At 35.7% G+C, this 15,668-nt stretch overlaps 2 protein-coding genes across 3 annotated transcripts; one reads left to right on the top strand and one right to left on the bottom strand.

The window, feature by feature from the left end:
• The first annotated feature begins 871 nt into the window (after window positions 1-871).
• On the top strand, window positions 872-3,995 carry LOC129317097 (calcium uniporter protein 5, mitochondrial-like). The gene is made up of 2 exons (XM_054961431.1): window positions 872-1,802; window positions 3,360-3,995. Exons 1-2 carry the CDS (start codon window positions 1,278-1,280, stop codon window positions 3,837-3,839), a joined length of 1,005 nt encoding a protein of 334 aa, XP_054817406.1. The 5' UTR covers window positions 872-1,277; the 3' UTR covers window positions 3,840-3,995.
• A 751-nt stretch (window positions 3,996-4,746) lies between these two features.
• On the bottom strand, window positions 4,747-15,668 carry LOC129318729 (uncharacterized). Of its 2 annotated transcripts, none has more exons than XM_054963659.1 (19): window positions 15,422-15,668; window positions 14,907-15,019; window positions 14,735-14,810; window positions 14,467-14,609; window positions 13,927-14,097; window positions 13,534-13,741; window positions 12,799-12,884; window positions 12,390-12,621; window positions 12,107-12,230; window positions 11,281-11,417; window positions 10,319-10,427; window positions 8,945-8,987; window positions 8,610-8,772; window positions 8,216-8,286; window positions 8,041-8,134; window positions 6,269-6,487; window positions 5,966-6,175; window positions 5,060-5,460; window positions 4,747-4,981 (listed from the first exon to the last, which is right to left on the bottom strand). In XM_054963659.1, exons 1-19 carry the CDS (start codon window positions 15,437-15,439, stop codon window positions 4,972-4,974), a joined length of 2,628 nt encoding a protein of 875 aa, XP_054819634.1. In that variant the 5' UTR covers window positions 15,440-15,668; the 3' UTR covers window positions 4,747-4,971. The 2 variants fall into 2 exon arrangements, with proteins under 2 accessions (XP_054819634.1, XP_054819633.1); XM_054963658.1 differs by having other exon boundaries at window positions 5,071-5,460; window positions 15,422-15,666.

Raw genomic sequence — 15,668 nt, 5'->3', positions numbered from 1 at the left:
AAATATTTAATTCCTTTAAAGTTTTTAGTGACTTTTTTATCATTAATGAATTTATATAAATTATCAAATTATTCTTGTTAAAAATAAATAATTCATAAGTTTTGTTTAAATATTCAAAACATGTGAATTATTATTTGCTATTATATTATTATGAATATTTAAATAAATTTGTCAGTTATTTATTTTCAACAAAAGTAATTTAATAATTTTTACAAATTCATTAATGAAAAAAAAATTTCTAAAAACTTTAAGAAAGTTATTACATTTTGAGAGATTAAATTATCATTTATATATTTTAGAGAGATTTTATTATCATTTTTTTAATTTTATTTTTTGTTTTCTGAAAAATGAAAGCGTGTTGTTAATAATTTTTTTTTTTTTTTTTTTTTTTAAGCATGGACAGGACAGACAGACACATAACCGAGGATAGTATCGTGTGTGGCCGAGTACCTTGGTCGGTCATGCAGTCCGTTTAGAACCTTTTTGTGACCTGAAACTCCGCTTTGAACCGTTAACGACCGTTAAGAAGGATGTTAGCTCCACGATCTCCAGTGGGAAGCTCCGTCAGGGTCCCACTGTCCTTCTGGCGCGTGCCCCTTTGTGGCCTCCGCGCAATTGCTTGGGTATCCCTAAATCTTACCCTTCCACACCGCGTCCGTTCTTTTTCCATTTCCTTTCTTCTTTATTTTTTTTTCACTTTTCATTTCAATTATTGAATTTATTTTTAATAGTTGAGATTTGATTTTATATAAAATTATTATTAAAATATAAATAAAATTTTAATTATTAAAAAATGAATTTAATAATTCAGATGAAAAGTTAAAAAAAAAAAATGAAGATGTGAAGAAATGAAGAGAAGCCAAGTCTATCCGTTCTGTTTTTGGGCCATCAGAATTCAGAACACACCGCGTTCGTTTCCTGTTTCCTGTTTCCTGTTTCGTATTTATCGCGCCAATAAATTTGCAGACAGAAAGTCCTGAATGAATAATGTCACAAAGTCAGTAACCTCACTTCCTCTTTCCATATCCATTAAACCAGTTCTTCCACATTGGTGCCAAGTTTTCTTCTTTGCTTTCATTCTCGAAAGTTTTGCTTCGGCTATAATCCTCGTGGCTGATAAGTGGAGATAGTTGGAGGGGAAGGAAGAAGATGGGGGGTGGTTATATTAATATAGGATTTTTACAGCGAAACTTGTAATCGGTGGCCTGGTTGAGTTTTATCCATATAAAGTTCAGATTTTATCTCTAATTTTTCTTTTGTCTGTTCTATTTTTGGAAATGTGGAGTCGATGGTCACTGTGGTGTGCTAGCGGTGGTATTGGATCTCTGAAACAAAGGGTGTCTACGATTGCCAAAATCGGCAATGGTATCGAAGGGAACCTTCACCCCCTTCATCCTCCATCGATGGGTTTGAGGTATTTTGCAAAGTTGGCATCTTTATCAACTTTATTCATTGATATCAGACGGGGCATGTCTTCATCGGCATCGGCTTCGGTTTCTTCCCCTTCTGCAAGCGACTCATCTGGGAAAGGCGGTGACAACAACAATGGTGTTTCGCAAAATCTAGATTCTATATCTTTCGTAGAAGCTAAGAGGCTTATGAGATTGGTGGATGTAGAATCCCTCAAGAGGAAGCTTGGTGTAGAAGGGAAGGAAGTTATGCCGTACTTGGAGCTTCTACAGACATGTCAGAACATGGGTGTGGCCAGGAATCATGCAGAAGCTACAGCTTTTGCTCGGGTTCTTGATGAAGCTGGGGTTATTCTTCTTTTCCGGGACAAGGTCCATCTTCATCCCGAGAAGGTTAGACTTCAACCAATTGATTGTCCCTATCAAATCGTGTCTGCAATAGAATATACATAGGACTGCACTGTACTGTGTATTTGTTTGTGCGTCTCACAACTAGCGTGATTAGGTGCAAAAAATTTGCCATAAGCCTATCTGTTTACTTTTCCTTCTTTTTGATGAGAGGGCTCTTTAAGCTGTTTGTAATTGTTACACACTACTATCTGATAATGGTCATATAGGCGTCTTATGGATTGTGAGATTTATAGTTTAAGCCTGCATCTAAACTTTTTCACTCTTTAGATTGAAACCGAGAATTTTTTTAGAAATCACCCCTTTGCCATAACTCCCTCTGCTGAGAAACTGTCTTATTTGACGGTTTAACTTTAGTTGGAGACACGGAGGGTGTTGATTTGTCATTTTCTATTTTGCTTTCCCCACTTTTTTCTTTCTTAGTAATTTGAGGTAGGAGAACTGACTGATCAGGTTTTTTTGCTTGTAAAATGTTGATTTTGAAAGTTTTCAAATCTTATAGATGTGTACAATGTTTTCTGAGCAGCAGACATTTTGGATGCTAAATATTTGAATACATCTTCTCAATGTTTCACTCCATTATCTCAAGACTGAATAGCTCTTCACATTGGCAGGCTTGCAATCGCAAAAGCGATGTTATATAATGTGGGAGATTGAAATAACTTCATATTTAGTGATAAAGTGGTAGCGTTCATCAAGGGGGAACATTCTTTTAGTAAAGATAACCTGAAATTTCATTTCAATTTGCACTTAAGAGTTGTTTGATGGCTGAACATCTTTTATACTCATTCTTTTTGGTTCGCTCATATGTTAGTACAATAACATTACTAACAAGTATTATGACCTATGAATGTCAATAAATTTGGTCGTATTTACCAGCAGCTTGGTAAATTACTGAAGCCTTTAGAAGTGACTTATAAGTATTTGAATTTTCTTTCTGATGCTTGATTTTCCTTGACATCACTCTGCCTTACTTCTATGGAAACAGTAAAATTGAGTAGAAGCTATTGAAATCAAAGAGCTAAAGCCCGTTTTGATGGCAGGGCGGTTCTGGAAGTCAGATCTGAATCAAAGAGCTAAAACTTGCTAGTTTTAAGTGGACTGTTCATATCTCTCAGACCTCACCTTCATTAAGGCAGGGGAATTATCAAGTTGTTTTACTGTTCACTATGTCTTCAACTGCATAACTAAGCCACAGAAAGAATCAATGAGATTGGAGGAGGAGGAGTAGTATTTCTGGTTTTTAATCATGCCTTAGTTTTCATAACTTTCAGAACTGTGATTATTTATTTCTCTGGGGTGTATTTGGCAATGTACCATCCATTTCTGAGGTATCTTCCAGTCCAGTGCAAACTGTGCAGGGAATCCTACCTGTAAATTTGCCTGGACGGCAGCATACCTTTGGGGTCAAGCACCTTTTTCTTTTTTCTTTTTGGCTGGTATAGTTATATCTCCTGAAGCAATATGCAATTCAGTCGTTTTCAAAAGCCTGAGCTTTACTGATTCTTCTTCTGTTGCTTGCTCAATTTGTTATGTGTTCAGGTAGTTGATTTGGTTAGAAGAGCAGTACCACTGGCACTGACAGCTGAGGATGATCCAATGAGGGAGGAGTTAAAGAAGCTGCAGGAGAAGAAAGAAGACATTGATGTGTTGGCGCATAAGCAGGTGCGGCGCATCCTCTGGTCAGGACTTGGCTTTGGCATTGGTATTGTCGGGTCCTTCTTCCGGCTAACATTCTGGGAATTCTCATGGGATGTAATGGAACCTGTCGCATTTTTTACCACGACAACAGGCTTAATCATAGGCTATGCCTACTTTCTGTTCACTTCAAGAGACCCTACATACCAAGACTTCATGAAGAGGCTCTTCATTTCGAGGCAGAAGAAGCTTTTCAAAAAGCAAAATTTTGATGTTGAGAGATTCAGGGAGCTACAGATAAAGTGCAGAACACCTATAGATTGCATTACCACTCTAAAAAACCGAGTAGGAGTGGACTTGGATCTGGAAGATGCTTTGAAGTAAAGATTAACTTTAATTCTCAGGGTAGGTTTATACAATTCTTTTGAATATACTATGATTAACCTTGTTCCCCCTCTGTTTTCATGTTGATGGGGAGAATTTCACCTTACTGGCTGTTCTGCTCTGCATAAAATTATACATTTCCTCCATTTTTCTTCAGCAAGGATAAGAATACTTGCACTCTCCTTGGCAACTTTGATACTGTCATTTTGTTTAATAGTATTGATAATAGTTTCAATGGATAAGCTGATTTTTCTCTGAAGAATTTTTCAAGTCCCAGCTAAATTTTCACTTGCCAGAGTGTCAATATTCTAATAAAACATTTTTAAATCTTAATTGGCTTTAACATGGTTTTTAAAATTTATTTATTTTAATTGATTGATATTCCTCATCTATATTACATTAAATTTTATGCACATTTTTAAAATCAAATCCTTTTTCTCGTGGAAGTTGAGGATAACGCTAAAATCTATAAATTATTATATTTTTTGGTCAAAATGTTGACGAACAACGATATCCCTTGTCATTTTGATTAGCCTCACACACAGAAGAAACTGTCTACATTTATTAAATTAAGCAAGTTTTTTTTACATTATATGAATTCTAATAAATAAATTACTTTATCAACCGTACGGCTTTATAAATTTGAAATTTCGTATTGTACAAACGAACTTATTGATAAAGATAACGTCAAAGGCATGTTGTGCGCGCGCGCGCGCGCGTATGTATATATATCTAATGTGTGAATTGTTTAATGAGCTAATCTTGTATCTGCTTCGTCATCCTCCCCTCAGCTAAAAAGATTCTTATTCCTTGTACCTACTACTACTACTGCTACAACACATCAGAAGCCGTAAATTTTTTTTTTTAAAAAAAAGCATAAAACAACTTACACATGAGATCAGCAAAATGGCTGAAAGCACTCAAGCATCCATATCGGCTAAAGTTTTAGTAACATCGCAGGGTACCATCATTGAAATACAGAAGCAATATTGCTAGGAATAAATCGATGCACATAATCACATAAGCCTGTACATGCTATTTTTCTTATAGATAAAAAACTCACCCTCAAGGCAACTCAGTAGTTCCACCACAGAATCTTCACTGGACCCATTGAAGTGGTTCAGAATATCATTCAATGTAGCCTGCGGCAAATAAACATGCACATTTTTCATTAGAATGAAAACTACGAAAATCTATCAAGGACAAAGTTGAGTTGTAACTTGTAACTGACTCCTTCATGGTTCTTCAGCCACTCAAACAAGGAATTCTCTGTTGCCTTCAATTTGCAAGGATTTTCTTCATTTAGTTCACCCACTTTTTGACGTTTGTTAGTCAACTCCTCACAGACTAATTGAAGATTCTGTGCCTGGCAACCATTGGCAGGTCCAGTTGATTCCTCATCCTTATCTGGGCCAGATCTTTTCACCGGACTCTTCAAAGACAAGTCAATTTCCCCATTTATTTCCATGTTGCCTGTATCTAATCGATTCTGAGATAAATCTGATGCCTCCCTCACGAGTTCATCAGCTTTCTCTGCCGGACTGCTCCCGTCCTGAGTGCCTTCAAGAGATATTCCAGCGTTCCTCATTGCCAAATAAGTCTTGATGTGTACATAGCTAACCTGACATCATAAAAGTCAAATTTATTCAATCTGATGCTCAACAAGTGATATATAATTCGCCATCCAACGGCCAGTTTTGGCTCATATCACAGCGAACAATGACTGTTACTATGACTGAATAGAACTCAAAAGAAAACGTAGTTTTTATTAGCAAGATTTAACTTTTGAAATCCACCAAGAACCACTCATTCACTCAATGTCAACAATAAGCCGGTGATATCACCTCCCTCAGCTGTTGTTAGTAGCTTTTGATACAAGTTATCCACTGTTGTTTGTCATTAGCTAACACATAATACAAGGATGAGACAGGCTTTGGTTAAACTATAAAGATATTTGCAAAGGGACCAATATGTACAATACAAGGCAACATTAGTTTCATGCAGATAAAAATACTTGAATTTGAAACCAGAAAATTGCCTCCCAGGAGGAAAAATAGGGCGGCAGGTTGTATTTGCATAAATTATTATAATAAACTCAAATCATAAATGCCAGATATTGAACTCACGTCTTCTGGTAACTCATTTTTTATAGGCTTCAATTTTTCTGTAGATCCAACCTTTAGAATAGCACCCTGAATTTCCAAGATGATTTCAGATTTCAGTCCAACCATCTCACAAAATCTATTCCAATCAAAAGGCAATCCTTCTTGTGCAGCTTCCAGTAGATATTCAGCAACAGACTGTTCTTTTATAGGAGCTGATCTACCTGGAAAGTTCTGCGATAAGGAAGTTAGAAGTGGAGAGAAATTATACAGTGAAGCATAATAGTCATGCATCGTTGATGATGGTCACAAACTAATGAGACATACAGCAATCATCTGGATAGAAAGACCATCTTCGTGCCACAGTTTCCAGGCTTCAAACTTTGCTGGCGTCAACTTCTTTGATTCATTAGTTAATCTTACAGTGGACACTTTCCTTACTGGAGGAGCTTGCAAGCTTGCTTCTCCATCCAGTGAAAGTCTCAATCCTTGCGACAATTGTTGAATCACTTGAAGAAAATGATCTCCATATTTCGTTACCAGGTGCTACACAAAATTGTTCAGATTTCAAATAACAGAAAGAAAAAAACATTAAAAGGAGCAAGCATCACATAAATTGGGAATTCCTTTTCATTGGTTTAACATTTTTTTTTTCTCTTTCCATCCTTCACCCAGGAGAAAGAACTCATGCACCCATGGTGGGTTGAACCCACAACCTCTTTGCTTAAAAGACACTTGAGGAATTAATTCCATCGTAGCACAAGGCTACTGGCTGAAGAAATATATTTAATGCAGCATATTGTTCCAAGGCATAATTAGTGATTCTGTGATAGTAAACTATTGCCGATAGATTGTTTCTTCTAAGTTTTAGATAGTGCTCTTGATGTCCATCGTAGTTTCTTCTTGAAATCTATAGTGTGGCAATCGTTTGCGAGGACCAGCACATTCAGGCTATTTATCCAGTCAGTTTAAATTTTCTGCTAAAAATTCTAATATTAACCATCTATAGGACCTTCATGCAGGATAATATCTTTCCAAGGAGAAACATAAGTGCGAAAGCTAGCCAAGAATTTTGCAGTCCGGTCCACTACCAATAGCCCAAGTCAATTATAGACAACATTAAGCCGAATTATTAAGTCTCCCACACAGAGAGAGAAAGAGAGAGAGAGTCCCTGAGGTAAAAGTTAAACCTAGAAGCTATAGGAGAAATAACGTTATAATAGACGTCACTAACAATATAAAAATAGTAATAGTCATAGGACTTAATTATTAGCAAACCCTAAATTTAGCTTAAGCTTTATAAATCAAATTCACTTGCCATAATATTGACGATCTTGTAAGGCCCCAAAAAAATATTGATAATCTTGCGACATTCCCCATCATGTTTTTGAAAACTGTTCGAAGTACTACTGCCAGCATCTGATTTATGCACTTCTCCAGCAATACTAATCAGAATCATAATATACTTGAGATGTGATTGATACAAGTGGAAAGGGAGACGGTAGAGGGCTTAAGCTCAAGTTTACTCCATTATATTATCAAGAAATTTCTACACAAATATAACTAAGTAAAATTTAAAAAACCTTTATAAAACTTTTTTATATATGAAGCAAAATAGGGAAGTGACAAGTTGTAATCATAACTTCAAAAGAGAAATCATAACTACACTAATTTAGAAAGAATCAAAGAATTTTGTAAAATTAGGTCTTCATTAAACTAAGTTAACAATTTAAAAGAAACATATTACTAAATTGTAAAAACATAAGGGAAGTATAAAAAAAAATTAAATAAAGAGATTCGAACACTAGAACATAAATAAAGTAACAAGAAGTTAGTTTACAAAATCATTGAGGCCAGCTTTTTCAGAGTGAGATCAATATTATTATTTATAAGCTGTTAAAAATGCAGCTCATTTTTCAGACTCTATAAGATGCATGGGATCCACATCTATTTGATGTTAAACAAGATCGCTCTTTATTCTAATTTCTACTTGGTTAATGGTCAGTGCATATCCTTGTTGAACCAGTACTGGACTAGTCTGCAAGACTTCTAATGCACTTATAGTATCAACATTGAATTTTAGCAAATTGAAGAACTACCTGATTCACACCATCAATGTTTGCTAGCCTTGCTTTTGTAGATGGTCTTGTCAGTGCAATTTTCTTGATTGTTTGATCGCCACAAATGGCATATCTATAAAATGGTAAAATAGTTCCATTAAGAAATCAATCAAATCATGAATAAAAAAAGTGGTTTTTGAGGGGGAAAACCTACGGAGCTGTTCCAACAATTCTTGCAAGTTTCATTCTCTCTTCCAAAAGCATTTTGTAGAGCTGCCCCTCAGCCTAGGTAGAGAAGCGTAAGAGTTAAGAGTTGACAAATGCAAAACAAAGAGTCAAGAATACAAGCCTAATGTTTCTCATCAAGAAAAACAAAATAAAGAACAGTGAAACCAGATTCTGCTTCAGCATGTGATTGTCAACTACCTTTCCCAGGAAACCCTTTTAAGGAAGCGAGCAATAAGAGAAAAGGAAGCAAAGAATGAAAACCAGGATAACAGAGGAAAATATATTCAGTTTAAAACATATTTATGAATAATCAAAATGAATGTACATTTCTGGTCAAAGGATGAGTTGAATAAACAGCATAATAAGACTTGATTGCTAACCTCTGAAAAACCTTCAGCATCTGAAGGGGCTAAACTTTTGAATTCTTCTGGGGCAGATCTATTTTCCTCGTCATCAAGCATTTCAGAAGTCACTGACAGAACTATTGGTGGTTGATAATCTGGTGTAGAAGAGGCTAGAAATTGCTCTCCTTTTGAACTGACACTGATTCATGTAGGCAGGCATGATTGACAGTGCAGGTTTGATCAGGAAACATACTTGAATACTGTGGGAATAAGGGCTTATAATAATTGGCTTGATGCATGCAGAACAAAATGAGAAATTTATACACTTAAAACAATTACTGTGGTTTTCTCAATAACTTAAAACAATCTACCTCACAGTTCTGAACACATCTTTAACAGTTTCCTTCAGATAACCTGTAGAACATTGGAAGTCAGTTATTAAACACACACCCACCACTTTCTCATGTAACATTATCGCATAAAATGAAAGATAATATGAGATTCTAGGTACCATGCCACATGTAAATGTGAGGATGAGAAAAATACTTGGAGAACACGCTCTAATATAGTCAACTCTAACTAGGAAAAGGGAAATGCACAAAATACTCTTATATGAAACTTTACCCATACAACTTCAATCTTCATAATTCCACTCTTCTTTCTTCTTTATCTAACTCTAAAACACTTAACCCTATTTATACTGCTCTTCAAATTCTCATTACAAGAACTATATTTATTACATGAATCACACAACTTTAGATTAACCTCATAGTACTAGCCACATAAATGAAACAATACTAAAAGTCTCACTCCAAAACAAACAAACTTCTAAAAGTCACTATTTAAATTTATTAATTCTAACAGTTCATCCTTCTGCAGAATAAATTAAACTTTGATCAGCAAGTATACAATGAGAAGCAATGCAAGAATTGATTAAGTTATTTAAACACAAAGGTCAATATATATCTATGTATATATATTCCTCGATGGTTTGCATGTTGATAACACTACAGCTAAGTTCAAACTTGGAAGCCATCAGCCAGAAGGCAGTAGAAAGATAGAGACTATTCCTTCATTGGATTGATTTTTTTTTTTTTTTAACAGAAGGCCATGGAAAAACCGTGCTAAAAGACAGCTTAAGTCACGTCAACGTACAAAAGGTTCTACATCCAAGTTCATTGGATTGAATTTAAAAGAAGGGGTCTCTTCCTTCCCTATCATTGGGATAGGCAGGTGCAGGATGTTGAGATAATCCAGAAGGAAACTATGTCATCCATCCATGGCCTCTTGCCATTGTAACCTCGTGCTTGCAATCTAATCATCTAAATCTTAAATACAAATGAAGTTACCCACTCTTTAATAATGTCTTTATACAGCAAGCTTGAGACTGTCTGAAGGAATAGTGGACATGGACCTTACACACCAAACAGACACGTGACTTCATTACCTCAAGCTCTCAACCCACAACAATCATTTGGATCAAAACAAAAGACGAAGAAAGAGAAGAACCCTACTACAATCATTTTCCATGATGCAAAATGCTATTGCACCACCAATAGGGTTTTCCCTTCAGTGATTTGACTTGTCAAGCGACATAGAACTATAGAAGGTTTGTAGTCAATGTCAAATTTCATTCAGTAATTCTACAGAATTCAAAATAACCTTAAAGCAAGAGCATGACTTAATGAAACAATTGGACCAAAAATAACAACTTTAGCCAGATGAATTATTTCCACTCAATATACCATGAGAAATTAATTGATGTCCTAGTGCTTTCCACCAATTTAATGGGTGAGCTTTCCCAAGACCATGAAGAGGAAGCTTGTCAAACTGAGAATCAAGAATTTTCTTGGCCTGTAAGCCACCAGCAAACACAATTATCAGCATTTGGAATGTCATTTTAAAAATCCAGCAATATTAGGGATGAATAAAAAAGTTAAACAAGTAGTTAAATGCTATTATACTATCAGATTACAACAAGTACAATACCTTCCTCTAAACAGTGGAGCAATTTGAGGCAGTAATACAGAATGAGCGTATATTGTGTTATTTGAATTAATTTCTAATATAATTCTGATTTGATATTCAAGGCTCATAAATTTATTATTAGAAAATTTAGTGTTTAGTTATTTGGGTCTTAGAATATTTTATACCTAGATGGCCAAAAAAACCCAAAAAAAATTGATACATTAGAAGGGTTTGAACCCTTGACCTCTACCCACATCCCACCCCAATTAATATTTCATTATGTATTATCAATTAGGATTTCTTGATTCTTAAATTTAGATTGCCTGTCCTAGTTTAATTGAGATTATTCGAGTTTGATGGCCCATTATCAATCTAAGGAAATTTGGAATTTCAACTTCTACAATTGAGTCAATAAGTTTATTGAACGCTTGAGAATTGTTCGTTTTTCCTTTCTCATTCTACATCAATCTGAAGAAAAAGGGGGGAAACTACTATTAAAATCCATTTGTTTGAGTACTCTTGGATTAAAAAATACTCCTCTAGTTTTAAGATACTCTCGGATTTATCAGTTTTGGAATAATAGCAATGATAAGAAGGAATTGAGAGTGCATAAATAAAATAAGATATTGACACTAATTCCACCAACAAGTTCAGATATCAAAAACTGAAAAAAGCAAGCAGAACAACTGCTATTAAATCATACTAAAATATCCCCTAGTTTTGATGTTTAACAGCTTACTCGAGACCCGCGCAGGATGTCAATGGGCATGTTCAGGCCCCATTTCCCCCCGCATGATTGAATGCAAGCCAGTAGAAGAAATACTTCTGTTGACATGTCTCGTTGCTTCTTTGAGACAATGCAGTTATCACAGTTTCCTAAAACCAAGATTTAAAAGAAGTTGCTAAGTGATGAAAATTAACTAAAAAGTTGTCATGTGCTTGTCTTTGGGATGTGTGTTATCAAGAGCATACACACACACACACACACACACACACTATATGAAGTCTCATACCATCTTTTGGTCCACAACAATTTCTAACCTAACACATGTCTCTTGATGTGTATCAATATCAGAAAATATACTACAAAACTACCAACAACAAACTGACAGTTCAATAGGTTTGTCACAAGAAACTCTTTGAGAAAGGTAAGTTTATAGTTAACAATCTGAAATGGGGGAAAGCAATTTCTACAATGGCACTAATGCTCTCTCTCCTGTTACCCCCATTTCCAAACTATTACAAACATTATACAGATAAAACAATGAGAGTCAGGCTTTGGGAGCAAATGCAATTACTAAATGCCAATAAGCTTCATATACTATGTTTAGCCTATCAATATTGGACCAGGATCATAGAAAACCAGTTCAACAGTAATTCAGTTAAGTCAATTAAGTTATCAAATCATATCCCAATAGGAAATGTGACGTGCACGTGGCAGTTAGAGCTAGTCTAATTATTTAGTGTATTTAATGTACGAGGAGAACATCAACTCTTTTAAGTCAATAACATCACAGGCCAGTGATGATACATTTATATTCAAAGTATCTAAGTGAGAACGGAACCACATCTATTAGCTGAAACTTTTTCCCCAAAGTATTCAAGCAAGAACTTTCTTCTGCAAGTTGTCAGCAAGCAATAGCGTTCAGCAGCCATTAATGATTCCATGACAGCTTTTCTTTGCTTTTCCTGTCACATAGTGAAAACAAATGCAAGCCATCAACTTCAATGCTCCCTAAACCACAACTTTTCTGCGACAATGGTCTAATCCAAGTAGCTTAAAGAGAGGGGGGAAAAAGCTAAGATATATGCATGTCAAATCGAGCAAGATAAAATAAAAACACGCACTGTTTGTAATTCTCCACAATAAAAGTTGCCCTTTGTGAAGTCACTTCTCGTGTAGTAAAGGCAACAAACAGAAGCTATACCATCTCGACCACATCGCCCACTTTCCTGGTAGTAGGACTCCAGGCTTTTTGGGCAACCATAGTGAATCACCTGCCTTATGTCTGGCTTATCTATACCCATACCAAAAGCAACAGTTGCTACCATCACTTGCAGTTCATCTCTAACAAACAATCTGAAGAAATCAGTAAATCGCTTAGTTTTGTCATAATAAGTACTGAAGTGCCTTAGCCAGTACCAATCATAAAATTGAAAGGGGGATTAATCGAACAAACATGCTTTACACTCAGTTTGATCATAAGGATTAAAATTTAATTTTCTATTCCAGAAATATAGAGGACAAAATAAGCACCTATGAGATTCCTCACGAGATTTTTTACTCATTTGCCCATGATATATCCCAGCTGCAACACCTGCTTCCAAAAGTGACTTGGAAATCTACGCAAAATAAGGTTAAGAATAAGGCAAAGAAAACAAACTGCAGACGATATAATCTGACAGAATTTAAATAGTAAGAAATTTGACTGAGAGCTCTAGAGGGAGGAATATCAAATTCAGAGAAAACAGATCACCAGTTCACCAAAAAAATAAAATAAAATAACAGTAAGATAGTCATGAAATATTGATAGGCAAGAAGTTAGAGAAAAAAAGAAGTTCCAATCTCTGTATATTTAATTACAAATACTGTGGTAGCATATCACTATATTTAACCAAGACCTCATAAATTTTAAAGAAGTTGAATTGAAAAAAGGTTGAATGATCTCATATTACTCATGCACGATGAACATATAACATTCTTCACCACATCAAGCATGGCTTTTCATAAGTGTGATTAAAACATCAGTGGGTACATTCACGATAGGACAGCAATTCAAGCAAATTTACTCTCCAGAATATCTTGAATGTGTAATGAGTCTAATATGATCAACTAAAATCCTTTCACTTAACATTGAAAATAATTTTCAAGATGAGAAAGAGAGACAATTAACTGATTTTATCGTTCAGGACTTCAGGTATATGGCAGGGACAGTGACAGAAGGGTAAAACCACTTTGGGATTCATCAGAAATATTTTTGTAGCATGATACCTGCTCTACATCTTTGATTGTTGTGCAGTAGATTATAGTTGAACCACCAGTAGCTACTTTTTTCAAAATCTCTTGGACAAGCTCATTTACAAAATGTTGTCCAGGGTTAAAAGGCTTGACATCATAGAAAAGATTGGCGCGATCAAATGAACCAACCGAAACATAAGGATTGCACATCTTCAAGGAACTGATGATGTCAACTCGAACCCTTGAAGTATGACATGATGAAGTTAAAACTGTATTATAAATGGGAAAAAAAAATCGAAGTATGACAACTAGATGAAGCATTGTATAATTATGTAAGCACATTAAATAAATTTAAGGAAGAAGAAACGTCAACAATTCTTTAAGCAGTAATATGCTTCATTAACAGCTGGTGTGAAAAACAATTACTTTTCAGTAGCAGTTGCAGTTAGGCCAACAAAAGGGACACCAGATAGAACACCACGTAACTTGTCTAGTTGCTTGTATTCCACCCTAAAATCATGCCCCCATTCTGATATACAATGTGCCTCGTCAACAGCAAAAAGACAAATCCCTGCCTTCAGCAAGTTCAACCAGAAGCTGCATAAATAAGGTGAAAGTAATCACACATATTCCCAAGCAATATTAGCTCAGTTGAAATCAAACGTGCAAATTAAATTAGCACATATCTTGAAGGAAGCACAGAGTTGTTTGCTTAGTGACTGAAACTCAAATGTTAATGTAGATTTTATATAAGATCAGATTATTATTTAGTTTATTATGAAGCAATGTAATTATCAGTAGTGGCATGGGATTTATAATTTGGAATTAGGGCAATTTAGAATTTAATTAGGGATTTAAATAAAAGATTTTGGGCCTAGGGTTATATTAACCCTTGTCATAGTTTCCTGATAGTTAATCAGCATGATACAGTAGATGATCCATCGGTTTGTTACTTTGTTCCAATACCTGGTAGGAATTAAGCACGCCTTCTCAGGAGTCAAGAACAGAATGTCAAATTGGCCACTCTCAGCTTTAGACTGGACAGTGGGGTCAGTCTGTGCGCTTCCAAGATAATCTGCTCTGATCCCCCGTTGTCTTAAACCCATTACCTGTTTGCCCATTGAATTTGTGTGAGATAATCACTATTAAGCTATAGAAAGATATTGAGAATTTGATATCATAAAAAGGGAAAGGGAAAGTCAAAGGACATATGTGCACAGATAAATTATTTCACCTGGTCTTGCATTAATGAGATAAGAGGGCTGACAACTATCCCAGTCTTTCTAGCAACCAATGGAGGTATCTGATAGCTGTTTTAAGACCAAAAAAAAGAGAGAGAGATCAGGTAAGGAGCTTCAGGGTAGCTAGAAAAGGGGGCGGGGGGGGGGGGACGTGATTCTTCTTACCAAAGGGACTTCCCACTGCCAGTAGCCATGACTACCAAGCAATCCCTTTTCTCCAATATTTTCTCGATGACATCCTTCTGATACGGCCGAAACTCGGAAAACCCGAAGTATTTCTGTAATACCCAGTAGTAACCAAAAGAATCATGAAAAAAACGTAAGATTAAAATCGTTAATACATTGCTCGGAAATTGCAATTTTGATGAGCATTTACGCGATGATGGCATGCCTTATATTCCACAAGGCTTGCTATGCATATTTTTAAGATTAAGAAAGCAACGAGAGCCGAACTTTTCTCACTCCTCCACGACGAAATAGAAAGATGGGAGTGTGTTTCAGAATTTTTTCCTTCTTTTTTTAAAAAAAGAAGGATGAGAGCCAAAAGAACGACGGCAACGATTCAGGGTTCTTGAGTAAGGATGAAAGCCAAAAGAAATCCACAGCCACGTTTATTCAATCACTCCCATTTTTCATTTAGAAAAAATCAACAATCAACTTCCTAGTTTAAAAGAGAATACCTTCAGAACCGACTCCATAGTCCAGTAGAGAAGAAGAAGGGACTCGAGAAATGACTCAGGAGTGAGTGTGAAGTGGTCACTTGCAAGGCCCGCAAGCCGCAATACTCGGGTGTTCCCGCCAATTCTTTCTTTTTTGTTTTTTTTTTAACACTCCCCGCTCCTGAATCCTGGTTGAGGGGGAGGGACGCAACGGGCTAGTTGGCTAACATATGGGTTACTTTTGACCCAGGTTCGGGCTATCAGAACT

Source organism: Prosopis cineraria, unplaced genomic scaffold, assembly GCF_029017545.1.
Source record: "Prosopis cineraria cultivar Desert tree isolate PC_DT_omini unplaced genomic scaffold, ASM2901754v1 PC8, whole genome shotgun sequence".
NCBI lineage: Eukaryota > Viridiplantae > Streptophyta > Magnoliopsida > Fabales > Fabaceae > Prosopis > Prosopis cineraria.
The sequence above is the reverse complement of the archived record's forward strand: the minus strand, read 5'-3'. Positions and strand labels throughout refer to the sequence as shown.

What these genes read in the sequence shown, in the direction of transcription:
- LOC129317097 (XM_054961431.1), top strand. Translation starts at nt 1,278, where the DNA reads ATGTGGAGTCGATGGTCACTGTGGTGTGCTAGCGGTGGTATTGGATCT. An exon ending in TCCATCTTCATCCCGAGAAG is followed by an intron (nt 1,803 to 3,359) that starts GTTAGACTTCAA and finishes TTATGTGTTCAG; the next exon opens with GTAGTTGATTTGGTTAGAAG.
- LOC129318729 (XM_054963658.1), bottom strand. An exon ending in GGCAGTGGGAAGTCCCTTTG is followed by an intron (nt 14,811 to 14,906) that starts GTAAGAAGAATC and finishes GTCTTAAAACAG; the next exon opens with CTATCAGATACCTCCATTGG. An exon ending in TCTCATTAATGCAAGACCAG is followed by an intron (nt 14,610 to 14,734) that starts GTGAAATAATTT and finishes ATGGGCAAACAG; the next exon opens with GTAATGGGTTTAAGACAACG.